The sequence below is a fragment of the Cervus elaphus genome, chromosome 11 (assembly GCF_910594005.1).
Source record: "Cervus elaphus chromosome 11, mCerEla1.1, whole genome shotgun sequence".
Lineage (NCBI taxonomy): Eukaryota > Metazoa > Chordata > Mammalia > Artiodactyla > Cervidae > Cervus > Cervus elaphus.
In genome coordinates this window covers 13,698,340-13,717,398 of record NC_057825.1, presented here as the reverse complement: position 1 = coordinate 13,717,398, position 19,059 = coordinate 13,698,340, and the positions used below count along the sequence as shown (strand labels likewise).

Sequence of the window (19,059 nt, the reverse complement as noted above, 5' to 3'; positions counted from 1 at the left end):
TGGACTATTGATAACAACTATAAGCTATAATACTTACATTTTATTGTAATGAAACTATCTGTTGATTTAAACTCGAAATTCAGAAATATTCTGGTTTGGTAAACAGACAGACTAAATCTGATGATTTAGTTTGGGCCAATTTATATTTATGATGAGAATTTTCTGGCATGTGATCGTCAAGCGTCTCATGTTAACAAGACAATGTATACCGTTTTCCCTTTGACAAACTAGATTATCAAAATACTTTGTTGATCTAATAAAACCTACAACAGACTGTACTTCTAAATAAGATCTGTTTTTACTTCTAATGTATAAGTGGTGATTCCTTTCACCTTTAAAATTCTTTTTGGTCATGGCACATGGCACGTGGGGTCTTGCTTCCCCAACCAGGAAGAGAAGCCTGGCCCCATGCAGTGGAAGCAGAGTCCTCATCACTGGACCACTGGGGAAGTCCCTACTTTCAACTTTTAAAAAAGGTCCCTCACTGGTATTAGCACACTAGCTACATCTGAAATTTCATATTGTAGTTCAATCATCTGATGTGTACTGTGCCAGCTTCCCTTATGGCTCAGCTGGTAAAGAATCTGCCTGCAATGTGGGAGACCTGGGTTCAATCCCTGGGTTGGAAAGATCCCCTGGAGTAGGGAAAGGCTACCCACTCCAGTATTTAGCCCTGGGGAATTCCATGGACCAAGAGTTGGACACGACTGAGCGACTTTCACTTTCACTTCATTTCTGAATCCTAAGTTTAAATTGGTAAGTACTTCATTATGATACCATGTACATACTATTTAATAGATAATATCCACTTGTCCTTAATAATCCATTTGCTGGATTTTCAACAACAAATGTGTTGTTGAAACAGATGTAATATATTGACTAATATGTTTTTTTCTTGAGGAGAGGGCACCTTTCTCTAATTCACACAAAAGGTACTTTGTGGGCCAGAAGCGATCCTGGTTCCAGGTCTGGGATGGTGTTTCTGTTTTTAGAGCCAGTACCTTGCACAGGGCTTGAGGCTCAGCAAACAGACAACATATACTTGTTTAAATGAAAATCCTCAAGGTCTCAGAATTTAAAATCATATACGTATGCTTTATTTCACTGTACTTTCTAGAAATCTAATGGAATGCGTGTGTGCTGCACGTGTCTGACTCTTTGTGACCCCATGGACAGTAGCTCACCAGGCTTCTCCGATCATGGGATTCTCCGGGCAAGAATACTAGAGTGGGTTGCCAAGCCCTTCTCCAGGGAATCTTCCCAACCCAGGGATCGAAGCTGCGTCTCTTTTGTCTCCTGTATTGGCAGGCAGATTCTTTACCACTAGCACCCCCTGGGAAGCCCTTCTAATGGAATGGTAATGCCTAAACTCTGAGAACACCAGGGCCTAAGTGGCCAGCTGAAGCTTATGAAACTGTCGCCCAGCAGGGACCAGTTGCCTCTCCTTTTGTTCCTTAGATACACTTTTGTTCCTTAGAACACTTTTTCCCAGAAAGAACATCTTAGGAGTCAGAAGGCTTCACAGTTATAATATACCATTTGAGAAACATATTTGCAACATGCCTAGGAAAAAAAAAAATCTGTAAGATGGTAAGGCTTTATGTAGGTAGTTTCAATGAGACTCTGAGATTCCTTAAGAAAGAACAAGTGCAGAGGCTAAAAGAAAACCATGCTATCATGGAAAGAAAACCCGGCCAAAACTGATGACTGGCAGGGGCTTACAAATAGCTGGCTCTCTATTTCTGACTTGAGCTTCACAATGCCAGAGACAGGACGAGTTCACTGCCTGTAATGCCTTTATGTCATTTCTCTTTAAAGAAGGTAGTCACCCTTTAGAGAAGGCAGTCCAAAAAAACAGAACTAGAATCCTTCCTGATTACACAGTTCAATTCAGTTAACTGTTGCTGAATGCCTTCTCTGTGCCAGGCATGAAGGACTCGAAGATGAATAAGACATGCTCCATGTTACTGAATGTCTTACAGTCTAGGGGAAGAGACAGACCATCTCAATCAATAACCACCCCCCCCACCCCCCTACCCCTGATACCATCCAGGCCCAGGTAGCACTGTCTCTTCCCTGTGGTCTACAATAGCATCCGAACTGGCCTCTGCCTCCACTCTGGAATTCTAACCCATTCTCTGTAGGGCAGCCAGAATGAACTTTTAAAAACATAAGTGGAATTATGTTCTCCCCTGTATTTAGGCAATAGGCAATGGTCTAACCTCCGCATGTGGTCTGGCCCCTGAATATCTGCTGGCAAGATGGGGGTCACATTGGAAACTCCATATCAAGCCAGACCTTCTGAAAGGCTGTATCCTCAGAGGATTAACTAGAAGAAGGCCTGCCTTGTCTTAGCTGTGGCTGGGGGAAGGGGAAACAGAAGGACAGAAGTCTCCTCTCAGACTGCCACTATAACACCTTCCTCATGCAAGCCTGCAGTCAGAACTCAATTACACTGATAACTGGAAAAACCTAAGACTTGAACTTTGGTTTTAAGTGTTCTAGGTTAGTAGAGCCCTTTGGGGCAGCTGCAAAAGATGGAAATCCTCACTTTCAACCCAAACCTCAAAGAATTATCAGAGATTAAAATTCCAAGGAACATTCGTGTGTGTGCATGCTCAGTCGTGTCCAACTCTTTGTGACCCCAGGGACTGGAGTCCACCAGGCTCCTCTGTCCATGGGATTTTCCAGGCAAGAATACTGGAGTGGATTGCCATTTCCTACTCCAGGGGATCTTCCCGACCCAGGGATCAGACCCACGCCTCTTGTGTCTCCTGCATCGGCAGGCAAATTCTTTACCACTGTGTAACCTGGGAAGCCCGAGCTCACCATTAAAATGAATAAATAAATAAAAGGTCTAACAAATACCTAACTCAGAACTCCAGGAAGAAAGAAGAGAAAGACTGGGTGAGAGACAATACCAACTGAGAAAACAGATGAGAATTTTCTAGAATTAATAAAAGATAATAAACCTCAGAAACAAGAATCTCAACAAATAAACTAGAATCTCAATAAATCCCAAAAAATAAGTCCTAAGAAGTCTTAATGACGCTGAAGACACCAAAGACAGAAAGAGGATTTTAGAAGAAGGCAGAAAGAAAAAGAGACTTTACGAACAAAACAAACAAAAAAACGGACTGAGGGGTGACTTCTCAACAGCAAAAATGGAAATGATTAACAATGGCATGTGGACTTCCCTGGTGGCTAAGTGGTGAAGAAACCACCTACCAATGTAGGAGACGCAGGTTCGATCCCTGAGTCAGGAAAATCCCCTGAGGAAGCAAATGGCAAACCACTCCAGTATTCTTGCCTGGGAAATCCCATGGACAGAGGAACCTGGCAGGCTCTAGTCCATGGGGTCTCAGAAGAGTCAGACACAACTTAGGAACTAATCAACAGAACAGTGGCATATCCTCAAAAGGCTGAGGTCATATAAATATCACCTTAGCAATGCGTGTGCAGCAACGCTCTCTCGAGTGAGGGCAAAATGAAGATGTAATTTTGAACAAACAAAAAATGTTGGTCTATTACAAATAGTCCCTCACTAAGTGAGTGAAAGTCACTCAGTCGTGTCAGACTCTTTGCAACCCCATTGATTATACAGTTCATGGAATTCCCCAGGCCAGAATACCGGAGTGGATAGCCATTCCATTCTCCAGGGGATCTTCCCAACCCAGGGATCAAACCCAGGTCTCCCACATTGCAGGCAGATTCTTTACCAGCTGAGCCACCAGGGAAGCCCAGTCCCTCACTAAAAGAACTTCTAAAAGATTACCTTCAGGAGAAAGAAAATAATCCCAGAAGGTCTGAGTTGTAAAATAGAATAATAAACAAAGAAAATGGTAAATGTGTGGGTTTAACATACACTGAGACTAGGTAAAATAAGGTTAATGTCTACTTTGTGAAGTTAAAAAAAAAGACAGTATAATAGAAGTAAAATATTGGGCAATAAAAGCACATAAGTCAGGAGAAATGCAACCACAATGAAAGCATCCTAAGATCCCTGTGTTATTAAAAGGAGAGTAAAGTTACTTTGCAAAATTATACACATATTAAGCTTTCTAAGATAACCCCTAGAAGAATAAAAACAGATTGTATAACTTCCAGACTAGTATGGGGGGGAAATGGAAAAAGAAAAAAAATGAATTTAAAAAGATATGCAATCTATAATCACAGAGGGAAATGTTATTAATAACATAACTCTTCAACTAATTAATAGGTCAGACAAAAATATTAAGGCTACAAAATTTGTACAGCGCAATACACAAGCTAATGTAATGTACATATATAAAATACTGCATTTAGTAACTAAAGAATACACACTCCTTTTAATCACATATAGACCATAACCATGTATTAGGCTATAAAGGAAAAAAAAGTAAAACAAAAAAGTAAAGATAGAAGACATGAAGAGGGAGGAAAGAAAGAAAAAAGAAAGAACATCCTTTAACCATACTGCCATTAAGTTAGAAATTAATAATAAAGTAAGAAGAAATAACCTCATATGTTAGAAACTCAGAAAGCCACAATCCAAATAACCCGTTGGGTCAAAGAAAAAATTTTCATGAAAATTTAAAATATACAGAACTAAAGGGTGATTTTTTTTAATGCTACATAGCAAAACTTGTGGGTGCAGCTAAAGTAGCACTTAAAGGCAAGTTTGTAGTCTTGAATGCTTTTATTAGAAGATGGTAGGATAAGCATCTAACCTAATGTCGGGGGGAAAAAAAAAAACAACAGAATAAACTTCAAAAAGTCAAAGAAAAGAAAGAAACAGCAGAAAGCCATGAAATAGAAAACTAAGGTACAATGAGATACTTGAAGAATGTATAAGAGTTAGCCAAAGAAAGGACAGGGACATTCTAAGGAAAAGGAAAAATACGAACAAAGGGAAATGGCCCAGCATGAAAGTTCAAGATGTCATCAGTATGGTGTTGGTAGAAGATAAAGTTCAAGGCATGGGATATGTGAAGTGAGTCTAGAGAAGCTTAGGGCCAAATGTGAACTAAAAATAGTCAACTGTACCAGGTATTTATAGGCGAAGTACTTTACATGATTCCTTAGAGAAGGAAACGGCAACCCACTCCAGTATTCTTGCCTGGAAAATCCCATGGACAGAAGAGCCTGGCAGGCTACAGTCCATGGGGTTGCAAGAGTCAGGAATGACTGAGCAACTTCACTTACTTACTTTACATGATTATATCTTTTTACTCTGGCAACAAACAACTCCCTGAGGCGTGACTGTATTATGCATATTCCACAGATAAACTGAGGCTCAGAGTAAAATTTTTCCAGGGTTACACAGTGTAACAAAACAATAACAACAGTTACTGAACACAGTTGTTCAAAACAGTAACAATGTGGCTCGAAAGCCCATACTTTTAATTGCCATGCAATACTACATCACTGAAAGGCTTCATAACGGAGCCTCCATAAGCAGACCAAACTGTATTCTTCAGGCCAATGTTTGAAATCCCCCAAAAAACAAAACTCCTTCCTATGATGAAAGTCTGGGGTGCTGTTACAACTGCCACTACTTTATGTCACCAGGGCAGGATTCTGCCAGATACAGGTATCCAAGGAGTCCATGTACTATTAATAGGCAACATTGCAACACAGAACTAACATGTGGAATTAACAACAGGAGGCACTGGACCAAATTGAGTTCCTGAAGCATATTTCCATTCACTACTGAGAAGACAAGTACTGTTCAATGATGAGAACTGGATCAGCACACAGCATTTTTTCAACAGCTTTATTGAAATATAATTCACAGAGCATACAGTTCACTCATTTAAACTGTACAATTCAACACTTTTCAGTATAGTCATAGTCGTGCAACCATCAGTCAACACATTTAAGGACATTTTCATCACCCCCAAAAGAAATCCTGTACCCCCTAAGTCACTCCTCACTCCTCCCACCAAAAGCCTCCCTCATCCTCAGCTCTAGGCAGTCACCAATCTACTTTCCCTATTCTCAACATTCATACAAATGGAATCATGTATATATGACCTTCTGTGACTGACTTCATTCACCTAACATGTTTATAAAGCTTATCCATGCTGTGGCATGTATCAGTATTTCATTCCTTTTTATGGTCAAATACTATTTCACTGTATGGATATTTCACATTTTATTTATCCTTCAGCTGACGGACCTTTGGTTGTTTCCACTTTTTGTCTGTTGTGAATAATGATGCTATGAACATTAGTGTACAAGTGTTTGCGTGGACCTATGTTATCAGTTCTCTTGGGTGTACACCTAGGAGTGAATTGCTAGCATGGGGCAATTTCATGTTTAACACTTTGAGGAACTGCAAAATTGTTCTTCAAATGACTGCATCATTTTACTTTCCCACGAGCAGTGTACAAAGGTTCTAATTTCTCCACCTTCTCACCAACACTTATTCTGTCTTTTTTATTACAGACGTACTAGTGCATACAAAGTGGTATTTCATTGGGTTTTGATATTCACTTTCCTAATGGCTAATGATGACATGACATTTTAACTGTCTCTTAATATAGCCTTTTTTCACACAAGAGATATTTTTGACAAAACCTAAGAAATGCCTAAGGAGACTTCCAGCAGTTTCACTGCCCAACTGTACATGAAATGTTCAAGCCTTACCTCACGGGTAGAAGAACAGGGATGGGATAAAAAATCAGATCAAGGAGAGAGTCAGTGATGGGTAGAAAATCAAGCATGTCCGCTGAATACATTATTTGAAAAGTTAAAAGTGGCTTATATTTTGATATGGCTATTTTGATTTAGACATAATGACTACACCAAAAGAGCCATGTCAAAATGCCCTGCTTTGAGCTAGGCACTGATTATTAGAATTAGATTTGGTAAAGACAAAGAGAAGATTCATTTATTTCACTCTTTCCCCAATATTTGTCATTATATTCTTCAAACTTGAGCACTTATAGGAACTCTCATACACTATTGAGTATTAACTGCTACAACTTTTTTGGAAAGCAGTTTGGCAATACATTCCAAAGGCCTTAAGATGTATATGCCTTTTAACCTAATTATTTCATTTCTGGAAAGTTGTCTTAAAATAATGTGAAATAAAGGGGAAAAAACTAAACCATAAATTTTTTCACAGAAAAATCAATCTAAACATTTAATAATATGGAAATAAATAATGAAATACATTTCACTGAATGAGATATTTTATACAATTAAAATGACATTTATGACAAGTTTGTATACTGTGAAAAATGTTTATAATGTGGGTATTAATACTAACATAAAATAATATTAGCTTTGTCAAACATTAACATAATTTTATCAGCTTTATAAAATATAAAAATGTATGCCTGGGAGAAATACTGGAGTCAAATTCTTCAAAATAAAAAGTCATTGCATCTCAGTAGTGGGATGATAAATGGGTTTTTTCCTATTTTTTGCAAATTTTTAATATTTTAAGCCATGTACAAGGATGATTTACATAAGTGATAAATGTGGTTTTAAATAAAACTAACAACCAGGCTCAAAGCCCAGTCCTGCACTGAACGATTTCAGTAAACACTAACTTTCAGTGGTCTTGCTTCCAAGGGCCAGGAAATCATACTCCACTTAGAGAAACAGTATGATCCACTGACAAGACCTGGCCTCAGAGCCAGGACTCTGCCCTCGAATTCCGAGCAGGTGTGACTTAACACCTTGAAGAAGGGGAGAGCTGAAACAGATGACATACTTACTGCATACTGACTTTGGAATATGGTTACGTACGTTATTAAAATGGGACAAGTATCACAGTGCCCTGTGTGACAGACTAATAGTGGTGGGGATTCAAACTCAAACCTAACTCCACCCCACACTGACATCTGTGAAACAGAAATAAGGAGTCTACCATGCTTATTGCACAAAGTAAAATTCAACTGAGATAAATGTATGTGACAGTTCCCCCCAAAATATCTAGTTTCAAGAAAGGTAAGACTCTTAACGCCCTCCACACTGCCTCCCAATTCTCTAGGAACTTAATAGCACTTGAGGATGAAATAGTGTGTTTCCTCTGCCTTCTTAAGCTAACAAGTCACCAATAGAAATTGCTTTTAGTGAATAGCGAGACAAAAATGTTTTAAATTATAATAATGTAAATCATGCAAGGCAAATGAGTATTAGATGTCTAAATGTCAACAGGAGGGGAAATATTTACAATACAAATGAGAAAAAAAGTAACTACTCATAATATTTACAAACCAATAAGAAAAACATAAACATACAAAATATCAACATAAACAACCCAAAAGATAAATGAACAAAAAATATACATGTAGGTATTTCACAGATGAAACAGTACAAATGACTAAAAACTTTACACAAAAATCCCAACCCTGATGACAATCACAAAAATGTAAATTAAAAACTCACATTTTTACCTATTAATTTGGCAAAAATTAGCAGATTAACAGATACAGCATTGGAGACAATACAAGAAGACAAGCACTCTCAAACACGACTGGTGGCAACTTGACAGTAACTATCAAAATACAAAGTGCACATAACCTTTGACCCAACAAGTCCTACAGAAGCATTTGCACAAGTAAACACTTGATGTCTGAAGAGGGATGTTTACTGCACCATCCTTTGTAATAGCAAACAAAACATAGAAACACATCCATCAATACATTTGATGCTGGTACATCCATCAGATGGGCTCTTTGGTTGTTAGCAAAATGAAATGAACCCGTATGTACTAACAGAGAATGATGTCCACAAAGTACTGCTGAAGAAGCACTTGCCAGATAACATACACACTGTATGACGGTGGCATTTAAAATAACATGAAAATTGTTTATATATATATATAAAATACTTGTGTCTCTACATATGATGTCTAGTTGGTGGTCATTAGCAGGATGTTCTGATTCTCCTCTTTGCACTCATGGTAGGACTGTACATCCCAGCCCCACTGAAGTTCACCAGGCTATGGATTTTGCTTTGACAAATGAGTGCAATCACTTCCAAGTGGAAGGCTTAAAAGCTGGTGCAGCATTTATCTTGTTCCCTTCCTATCAGTGACTCACTGAAGCAGGTGCTGAGCTGGAAGCCCAGGTCTCTGGATAACCAGGATGGCAGGAGACCCTTGTCCCCACATCCCCACCAAACCACATCGAACCCCTAAGTATGAGCAAGAAGGAAACTTCTGTTGTACTTCAGTTGATTCTCCAGCACAATTGAGTGGTCCTGATACACAGAGGAATATGAAAAAATATCTGGAAAAATGCATAGCAGACTATAATCTTGATGTTACCCTAAGGAGAAGAGACAGGATGGGAGACAGAAAGGGCAGGAAATGGGGGCGGGGAGCACTTGGGGGTTTTACTTTATATACTTGGAAATTATATAAATTTTCATAAGTACATACTGTTTTTAGAATTTGAACACAAGGTACTTGCAAATAATGGAAGATGTCCAGAAGTTTTTAGATTGTTGCTTTTAAAAATTCCAATAATCACAGTTCTAACACAAAGAGAAATAAAATCTCCCTGTGATCATAAAGAACAGAATACGAAAACTGGCCTCTGCAAGAGTTGTAGGCAGAGGGACTGAAGGGCTCCTTTGAAAAGTAACACTGTACTTAGGGATGCACACTAGACAAACCACCCTATTTGTTCAGCTCCATTAAGGATGCGAAGGTTTTACTCAGATGACACAGAAGCAGATGGGTGACAAGAAGGAGCCATCGGCAAATGGCTGCTAGCTAGGACTTAGGAAGCATTTATAAAAATTACTGAATGACGGCTCCCAAACACCCAGAGAAACAAACATGCACACAAATGGTGGCCAAGGCAGCTGTGAAGGCAGGACCCGATATGACGTGATGCAGAATGAGAGATGTCAGTCCATCTGGAGCAGAGAAACAACATCATCGTTCTCTCTGGCAAAACCACAGCCTTTGTGGAGGGATCTCAGGGAATGACTGGGCTGCAGAGGAGCAACCCAGTGGAAAGGAGGGTTCAAAATGAATCAAACAATACCAGGGTTATCCGCCTGTTGACGCCATCAATTTTGTATTATCAAACTGAATTAAAATGTCATGGAAATTCATCAGAGGGAAAGCCAATTAACAGGTACTCTTATTTGAAAGTCCCAGGCACTTTCAAGATTTTCAGAATTAATCCTCACAAGCCTACCACATATTTTATGCTCTTTCTTAGAGATGAGGAACCTCTGGCTCAGAGAGGCAAAGGAACTCGTCCAGGGTCACAGAGCCAAGATTCAAGCCCATGTCTGGCACGGTCTTTCCAGGGTCAGTGGGGAGGGCTGCTTAGGGACGGAAGGAAGAAGTAAAGACATTAGCCCAGGGAATTTGCTTCTCTGTTCAATCAACAACCTCCTTATTTGTTTTATGACCACAAAAGTTAAGCACTGATGTCACTCAAATAGCTAAAATAGGTTTCCAGTGTTGACATACATGGTTAATATACCAGAGTATGAGGCTGGCACCAGATTCAAAATGGAAGCCTTAAAATATTCAGTTAAACCCATGAAACTTTAAAAGTACAACTGACTTCAAAGGAAAAGAATTTTAAATCAGTGTTAACTAAAAAATTTTAGGGACCTCCCTGGTGGTCCAGGGGTTCAGATTTTGCCTTCCAATCCAGGGGGTGCATGTCTGATCCCTGGTCAGGGAGCCAGCATCCCACAGGCCTCGTGACCAAAAAGCCAAACCATAAAATAGACGTTTTAACAAACTTAAAGTCTGTAATAAACTCAATAATGACTTTAAAAAATGGTCCACATCAAAAAAAAAAAAACTTAAAAAAAATTTTTTTTAAACCTAAACTACATCACATTGATATTCGTGCAAAATGTACCTGCCCCTTACCACACAGAGGTCTCTGCATGTGTTTGTTATCTGCTAGATCCCAAGAACTCAAATATAGCCTGGCACAATGTAGGTCTCAGAGTATTTGTTAAATGATTCAAATGAGCTGTGAAGTGTGTTTAACCAGTAACGTATATATGAAGATGAAATGCAATACTAGTTGTCTTCTAGTTTAAAATACATATATAAAATCAAATGACCAATGTCTATAGTTACCCAATAAAAGGAAAAGTACCATTAACTGAATACAAACAATGTGCCAAGCATTGGGTTAAGGCAATTTACATACTTCCCCTCATTTAATCTCACAAAAACTCAGCAAGAATCACTATGGCCCATTGACACAGCTGAAGAATGTGATACTCAGAGTGGTTCTGTATGCAGGACCCAACCTGGTTGGTCACACAAGGAATTAGTAAGCAAGGGTTTTAACTCATCTGTGCGAATTTCAAAGTCCCTGCTAGCTCCAGGACATACTACTTTCCCTCTAGAGAAGCCACTTAAAGAGTAGCTGATTACTTTTATAATATGTTCTTTTCAAGGGATAGATTTAAAAGAAAATATATAATTGAATTTTTGCATTCAACTTCTGACAGAAAACCAGAATCCAGAATACCTCCAAAATCGAGGCTATTTACAATAGAGAGCATATTTCTGTAACACAGAAAACTGCTCTAACAATTGTAATACCTGCTTAAAAACTAAAATTTTAATTTGTACTAGTTATAGAACTGGAATATGAGCTCCTGGAATACACTGTCTTTTAAATGAGAGGCATTACTGTGGATTCATGAGGCTTTTTTACATATTGTATTGTTCAAGAAGGAGTGGTAGTGAATTGTGATTTTTATGGCGTGACAAGTTTAACTTGCAAAGGAAAAAAATTCTAGTGCACTAGGCATTAAAATAACATGTCTGTTGAAGGAGAACATTGGATGGAGTAAGCTATAAACTGTCCTTAAACATAAGGCTGTTTTCAAAAACCGGAAAGTAAATTGCAATGACTATCATTAAAATGAGGAAGGGGGGGAAGGTTAAACTATCCAATTTTTCATTTTCTAATCTGCCTTCTTCCACCAAGAGTCTGCGACACGGCGGTTCATGCAGCAGGCTCGGGTCCCGCAGAGGAGCAAGGCCACTTGGCTGCTCAATGCACCAGAATCTCTTTCCCCCCGTGGGCAGCCATGAGATAGGATTTGGAAAGTGCAGGCACCAAAGGCTCCCTCTGCCAGGCAGGATATATTTCAGCGTGTTTTATTTTAAGTCCTATTTGCAACGTCAGCCTCCTGGTTCTAAGTGTCACTATTGCCATTCGAGAGTTATGAGTCAGATGAGGAACAGGAGGGTTCAGAAGTGGAGGATTACACAACACACTGAAAAGTGGGCTTGGGAACAAGGCAGACTGTTTGAACCCTGACTCTCCCACTTCTGCGCCCAATTCTATTTCTTCAGTTGTTATCTTGGGGGCATACTGGTTAGGACTGGTTAGGACCTGGCGGTCCAATGGTTAGGACTCCATGCTCTCACTGCCAAGGACCCAAGTTCAATCCCTGGTCAGGGAACTAACATCCCACAAGCCTTATGGTGCCGCCAAAAAAAAATGTTATCTGGGAATAGTAATAATAGAATAACTCCTTGCAGGGTGGATTTCAGCAAAGGATTAGCAAAGAAGACAGTAGAGGGTTGTGTACTGGCTATAAGCACAGGCCCTGGATGGCTCAGACACCTGTTACCTGTGTGGCCTTGGGCTACCCCTGAACTAACCTCCTCTCAACCTTGGTTTCCTCATCTGTAAATTGGAAACAATGGGGAAAATAAAAAGGAAATAATGGGATCCAACTCAGAGGGCTGCTGTGAGGATTAAATAAAATAATACATAATAAGTGTTCTATTCAAGTTTTAATGAGCATAAAGCACTTAGAACATAAAGCCTAGCACGTAATATGGTATTTCATAGACAGTAACTAACATCACACAAGTTGTAAGTAGGATGATATCCTAAGTATATACATGCTTCAAAGAAAGGCTGAATACATTTCCAAAAACAACGCATGATTTGGACACTCTTGAAGCAAACAGCTCACACTGTAATAGATCTTGTGAAAGTCACTCACTTGTGTCCGACTCTTTGCGACCCCATAGACTGTAGCCTGTCAGGCTCCTCTGTTCGTGAAATCCTCCAGGCCAGAATACTGGAGTGGGTAGCTGTTCCCTTCTCCAGGGATTATCCCAACCCAGGAATTGAACCCAGGTTTCCCACATTGCAGGCGGATTCGTTACCAACTGTGCCACCAGGGGAAACCTAATAGATCTTGGGATAGGGCTTACGCCAGCTATTATCAACAAAGGTCCCTCTATCAAATCTCTCAGCACCCTTGTTCACGTTAGCTGGTGTCCATGACACCACCGCATACATATACACAACTGACATCTCCAAGGAGGGCAGCTCGCAAAAACAGTGGCATCTATTCCCCACGGTGTCTTTTCCCTAAGGTTTTCTTTAATGAGGGTGTCCAAACTGCAAAAAGAATATACAGGAGAGGCAGAGAGAAGCTCACATGATTAGAAGAGAACCACGTGTTTTTGTAAATATTTATTGAGCTTCTACTATGAGTGAGGAACCATGTCTCTCTTTCATGTCTCAACTTCACAGTAACTCTATAAACATGATTTTGCGCTTTTAAAATAAACTTTCATCTTACCTACAAGTGTACAGAGCTAACATTTATGAACTGTCCTTTGAGAAACACGGTGGGCACCATTGCATTAGACCTGACCAGAGTGGATACAACTGAAAACTGAATCATTTCAAAGAGTTGGTGTGGTTCCCTTGAGACTGACAGTGTGGGCAAGGGAAGCATGGTCTATAAAAGGCAGGAATCTGTGATCATACTCAGCCAGAAGCACAAGCTTCTTGGCATGGCCATCAGTGTCCTCCAACCTGGCTCCTTCTTCATCTCTCTCTGCTCTCTAAGCCGCCATTACCCCATCCTGTGTATAAAACCAAATCTCCCTGCCTTGGCTGCTCCTCTGTATGGCATGCGCTGTACCCAAAGGGTTGTTGGGAGAATCAAATCCTTGGCTGTATGTGATGTACCCAGAAGAGTGCCTGGCAGAGGGGAAGGGCTGTGGAAGGATTCATCATAGTTGTTCATTATTACTGTCACTATTGGTTGCTGTTGTTAAGTGTCTGTTAATAGAGAAAAGTGGAAGAAGAAAGGGGATTGTGCCCTGAAGCCAGGCGAATGCTGAACGCCCTCACCGGCTCGGGGCCGCCCTGCTGAGCAGCCCAGTGGCGGAGCCCTCACCACTTACTCGCAAAGCAGACACAGGCCTTTCACTCTGGGTGGTACTCACGTCCTTGTTTCTCGCCTGGGCTGCCCACCTGACCCCTGCCAGAGCCAGCTGGCTGGGGACTCCACAGCCTGCAGCGACAGCACAGCGTGACATACAAAGGACACTGCAGTTCAGTTCCTCGCAACCCAGCCCCCAGCAGGGCTCCTGCTCCTAGCACATCGGTGCTGAACATTAGAGGCGGACTCTTCCAACAGCGCCCCTGTAACAGATGGGGAGACAAGCCTGGGGAGGTTGTGTTTGCACTTTGTTAGTATCCAGTTTATATATATATATATAGGTATAGGTAGCATACATATATATATATGCTACCTATCATGAAGCCAACTTTGCTGCAGGTACTAAGAATACCGTAATTATCGTTTAAACCTGGAAGGAACTTGAAAGTTTTCCTAGCCTGGCACTTTTCGAACTCCACATTCTATGGTGTGAAGATGAGATGTCAGCTCTGGGGTTAAGTCAGCCATTCATTCATTTATGGATCGCCCACCACCTGCTGGGCATCAGGGACACAAGTCAGAAACCACTCCTGCCCTCAGGACCTTACAGGCAAACAGGGAAGCGTGATGGCAGGTAAATAATCACACCTCTAAAAGTAAAGTCCTGTTGGGAGTAAATTATGTTAAAACATCCTAGAATGAGCATCTCCACTTACACCCCAGTATGCTTTCTGAGCAGGAGAACAGGCAAAGTAGGGGCTGGAGGAGACAGTAACAGGTAGCACCTTGGAAACCGTTCACCCCATCGCGTTCACCTGCACGAGCGCCTCACACAGAGTAAACATTACCATTATGTGGCTGCAGCAGCAGAGAGACTGGGAACCACGGACCTAGCTGGACCCACTCCCATTTGACAGACAGGCAAACTGAGGCTTAAAGAATTTAACTCACTTGCCAAAGTCACACAGTAGATAAACGGAAGATGCTTAAGGTTTGGTAGTGGCTCACACAGGCTTCCAAAAAAGTCCACATCCCATAGTGTGGCACATGATCTGACCCCTGCCCACCCCTCCTGCCTCCTCTCTCACCATTCTGCTGCCCACTCTGTGACCCAGCCCCTACCGAATTAAGTGTGAGGCCCCAAATGCACCGCTGCTCTGTCGGTCCCACTCCCTTTGCCAGGGATCCAAAGTCAACGATCCCTAATAATAACAATAATAAATAATAATAAATCCCAGAACTCAGCTCAGGGCTCTCTCCTCCAGGACATGGCCCTGACATGATGCTCCTCTACCTCCTAGAGCAGGTACACCTTTACACAGACACAGAAACACTCATCACATAAGGTGTTCATCCATTCAACACATATTTATTGAGCACCTTCTGTGTGCCGAGCACCTGAGGAAACAGCAGTACATAAAACAAGGCCCTTGCCCTCATGGAGCTTACATTCTAGTGAGGGAAACAGACAATAGCCAATACAAAATCCAGTGTCACCAGAGTTCAGTGCTATGAAAAAACCAATAAAGAAGAGCAAGCATCAGTTGGGGGGCGGGGGGAGCTACAGGTGAAGGCCTCTCTGAGGGGCTGGCATTTGATCAGAGATCTGAAGTGATAGAGGAAGCCATGCCAACAGCTGGGAAAGGAGCATTTCAGGAGCAGCAGCAGAGGCCCTGTAACTACTGCAGTGATTACTTACTTGTGTCTTATCGCTTACTGAACTTGGAAGTCCTTGAAGGCAAGGGTTACATCTTGAGCACCTTTGCCTCACAGGGCCCAGCATCCACAGGGGACACTTACAGAATGAGTGACTGAAGCTGGACCAGCATGTGTGGCTGCTGACTTCTGAGTCTGTATGGCTCCATTTCTTGAGATCTGGCCAGTTTTGTGTCTCTCTCTCCGACCCTCGCCCCAGGGCTAAGCTAAGTACAGGCCACGCTTGGGCCAATCAGCCTGCCTTCATTCTGTGGCCTGGTCTCAGTCCCTGGATCCTCCCTTCATCAGGACTATGGTACTGACAAGCTCTCCATGTCTATCTCCTTTTGGTCTTCCTATCTCACACCTTCCTGTCCCAAAACCCCAAAACCCAGACACCTAGCTAGTATACTGGGAGCCTTCATCACTTTCTCCAGGTTTCATGGGCATAAAAGCCCTCCCCTGATCCCCAAGCCCCAAGGCTGGCGGGGGGGGGGGGGGGGGGGGGGGGTGGTGCCTGACACCTGGAATCAGACTAGTCAATGGCTAACCCCTCCCTATCTGGAAATCTGCCCTGCCTGACTCTCAACTCCCTTCCAAACCACATGACTCCTACTGCTGGGACATCAACCCTCTGACCTCATTAATCCTGTCTGTGGCCATCTCTCTGCATGTTCCAGCTTCATTATACCATTCCTGAATGTCTTCTCTAGCCAAGGCCCAGGGCTGCTAAGGACCCACATCCTTGAGTCGCCTATTACAGATTCTGTTCCATCAGCAGACCACGTGGGTCCAAGCCTCCAGGTTCCACTACCCTAAACCACATCCTGACACTCCCAAAAGCACATTAAATAACATTAGGCGCTGCAAATAAAGTCACATGGCTTTATCCACTCGGTCAACTACAACAGATTATCTCTGGATGTCACTGGTACTTCATCCCAACCCCTTCCAGATCTAAAATAAGTTCAAGGACAAATAACCCATTCCTTCACTCACCCTTTTGCCCACCAGTTCCTGATGCCTGTTTACATGCCAAGCCTTGAGACATAAAACCCAGCACCTACACTGTCGTCAATAATACTGACGGTTATGTGATGGTGATGGTGGAAGAGAAGAGTGGGTGGTAAGATGAGTTTCCATTTATTGCAGACTTGGGTTTATTATAATACAGAGTGAGTCTTCTAATACTAAGAAAACTATGAGATAGGTACACTTAGCCTGACTTTACAGAGGAAGAAGTAGGCTAAAGAAGTGAGGCAAGTTGCTCAAGGTCACACTGCTAAGTGACTGGATGCTGAGACCCTAGTCTATCTGCCTCCAAAGTACAAACGGTTCAGCCTCCGCAAGGGGCCACCCAGTGAATGCTAAACAAATAAAACTTAGGGAAGAAATGAAAGAGAGAGGGGATCGAGGGCTTCAGGGACTCACAAGCTGCTGGAGGAGGCAGACATATAAACAAGTATCTACAATGTGGGGGAGGCGAGTGCTGATGCTGGAGATCAGGGAGCCAAGGGTAGCTGCAGGGGAGCTAGAAGGAAGGACAAACTAACCGGACCTGGAGGGATCTAGAGCAGTCTTGAGGAAGTGACTTGGGGGCTAGGCTTTGAAGGAGCAGCAGTTAGAGGCTGCCAAGGGTGGCGCACAGCAGGAGCTTGGCCCTGAGACCTGGTCTGAGCCAGCAGGCTCCTCTGAGGTCTTCCAGTCCACCCCCCTGTGCCCACGCGGCCGGGCCGGGCCTCACCTCCTTCCACTTGAGCTGGCGGATGCTGATCTTCAGGGCGTCCAGGGAGGTCCTGGCCTTGGAGCTGTCCACGGTGACCGGCCGCAGAGAGCAGTACTCGTCGGACTGGCCCGAGCTCCGCTTGCAGCTGCGGCCCTTGATCCTAGACTTCCCGTGCGGGCAGAGACCAGACGCCGGCTCCGGCTTCGTCAGGGACACGGGCAGCGTTGGCGGCGGCCGCGGAAGAATGCGGGCGTCACCTTCCTCGGCCGCGCAGGGTGGCGCCGGGACCGGCTCCTTGGGCTGCTCCTCCCTCGCCTTGCGCTCCGGTTCCCCGGCCGCGCCCGGGTCCACGCGGACCTGCTCCTTCGCCGCCTGCGCTTTGGTCGCGGCCACGGCCTCCGCCTCCCACCAGGCCGCCAACTCCCTCTCGGGACTGCCCCGCAGCATGGCCCTCAGGGCTGGTGCCAACGCCAGTGACGGAGCCGCCGCCGCCGCCGCTCCGCCGCCCCGGCCCCCGACCAAACTGCCGTCGCTGCCGCCGCTGCCGCGCGCTCCCCTCCCGAACCGGTTGCCATGATCGCTCAGGCTCCGGTTGACAAGGGCAGTCGCCCACTGGACGGGGCCCGAGAAGGGACAATCGCCGTCACAGCCCCGGCGACCTCATAGGCGAGGCTGCTCACGTGGTCAGGTCTGTCACAGAGGCGGCGGTGGACATCTTGGAAGAGGGCGGAAGCGGCCTTGGCCCGCCCCCTCGGAGAACACGCTGGGTAGCTGAGCTCGCAGAACTTGGAGCCGACCGGCTGGAGATGAGCTTGAGGATGGAACAGCTATGGGAGCTTGCAGGGCTCCGGGACTGGGTCGGAGAGACCATAATTTCAAACAGGAAACCCACTTTCCTCCACCCCACACGCACTCACTGGGATAACTCCTGGTCCGATGGAGGAGGCACAACCTCACCCATTCTAAGCACTTCCACCCTCAGAAAGAATCTCAGCCTGATGGTGGAGATAACAAGTCCAGGCCCTCAAAGAGCAGCTGCTCATTTGAGGAAATCGCTTTCTCGTTCTGGGAGAGCCCCCAGACTTGAGAGGGGGGATACCTTTCCCTGTTCTTAGGGAGCTCGCAATGGAATGGGGAGGCCATGGGGAAACCTGCATATTCGCGTTTTAGTTGAGGACATCAGCTAACCCCTTTTCATATTATATCATTAAAAAAGAAATTTGGTATCAATAAAATACACATAAAATGTGTCATTTTAACCATTTTTTTTAGGTATATCCAAGGGCGTTAACACATTCACATTGTGCAAACATCGCCATTTATCTCCTGAACTTTTTCATCTTCTCCAACTGAAACTCTGTACCCATTAAACTCTTAACTCACAGCCCCCGGACCTCCATTCTCCTTTCTGTCTATATGAATTTGATAAACTGCCTCATATAAGTGGAATCATCCAACATTTATCCCTTCGTGTCTAGCTTATTCACTCAGCATAATGCCTT

At 43.2% G+C, this 19,059-nt stretch overlaps 1 protein-coding gene across 2 annotated transcripts in view; it reads right to left on the bottom strand.

Moving 5' to 3' along the window:
- TTLL11 (tubulin tyrosine ligase like 11) overlaps positions 1-18,167 on the bottom strand; it is a 256,195-nt gene extending 238,028 nt beyond the window's left edge. For both annotated transcript variants that reach the window (XM_043916940.1, XM_043916941.1), the window contains exon 1: positions 17,576-18,167. In XM_043916940.1, the coding sequence (XP_043772875.1) occupies positions 17,576-18,004 (429 nt within the window). In that variant the 5' untranslated portion in view covers positions 18,005-18,167. The remainder of the gene's footprint in view (positions 1-17,575) is intronic.
- Positions 18,168-19,059: the final 892 nt, after the last annotated feature.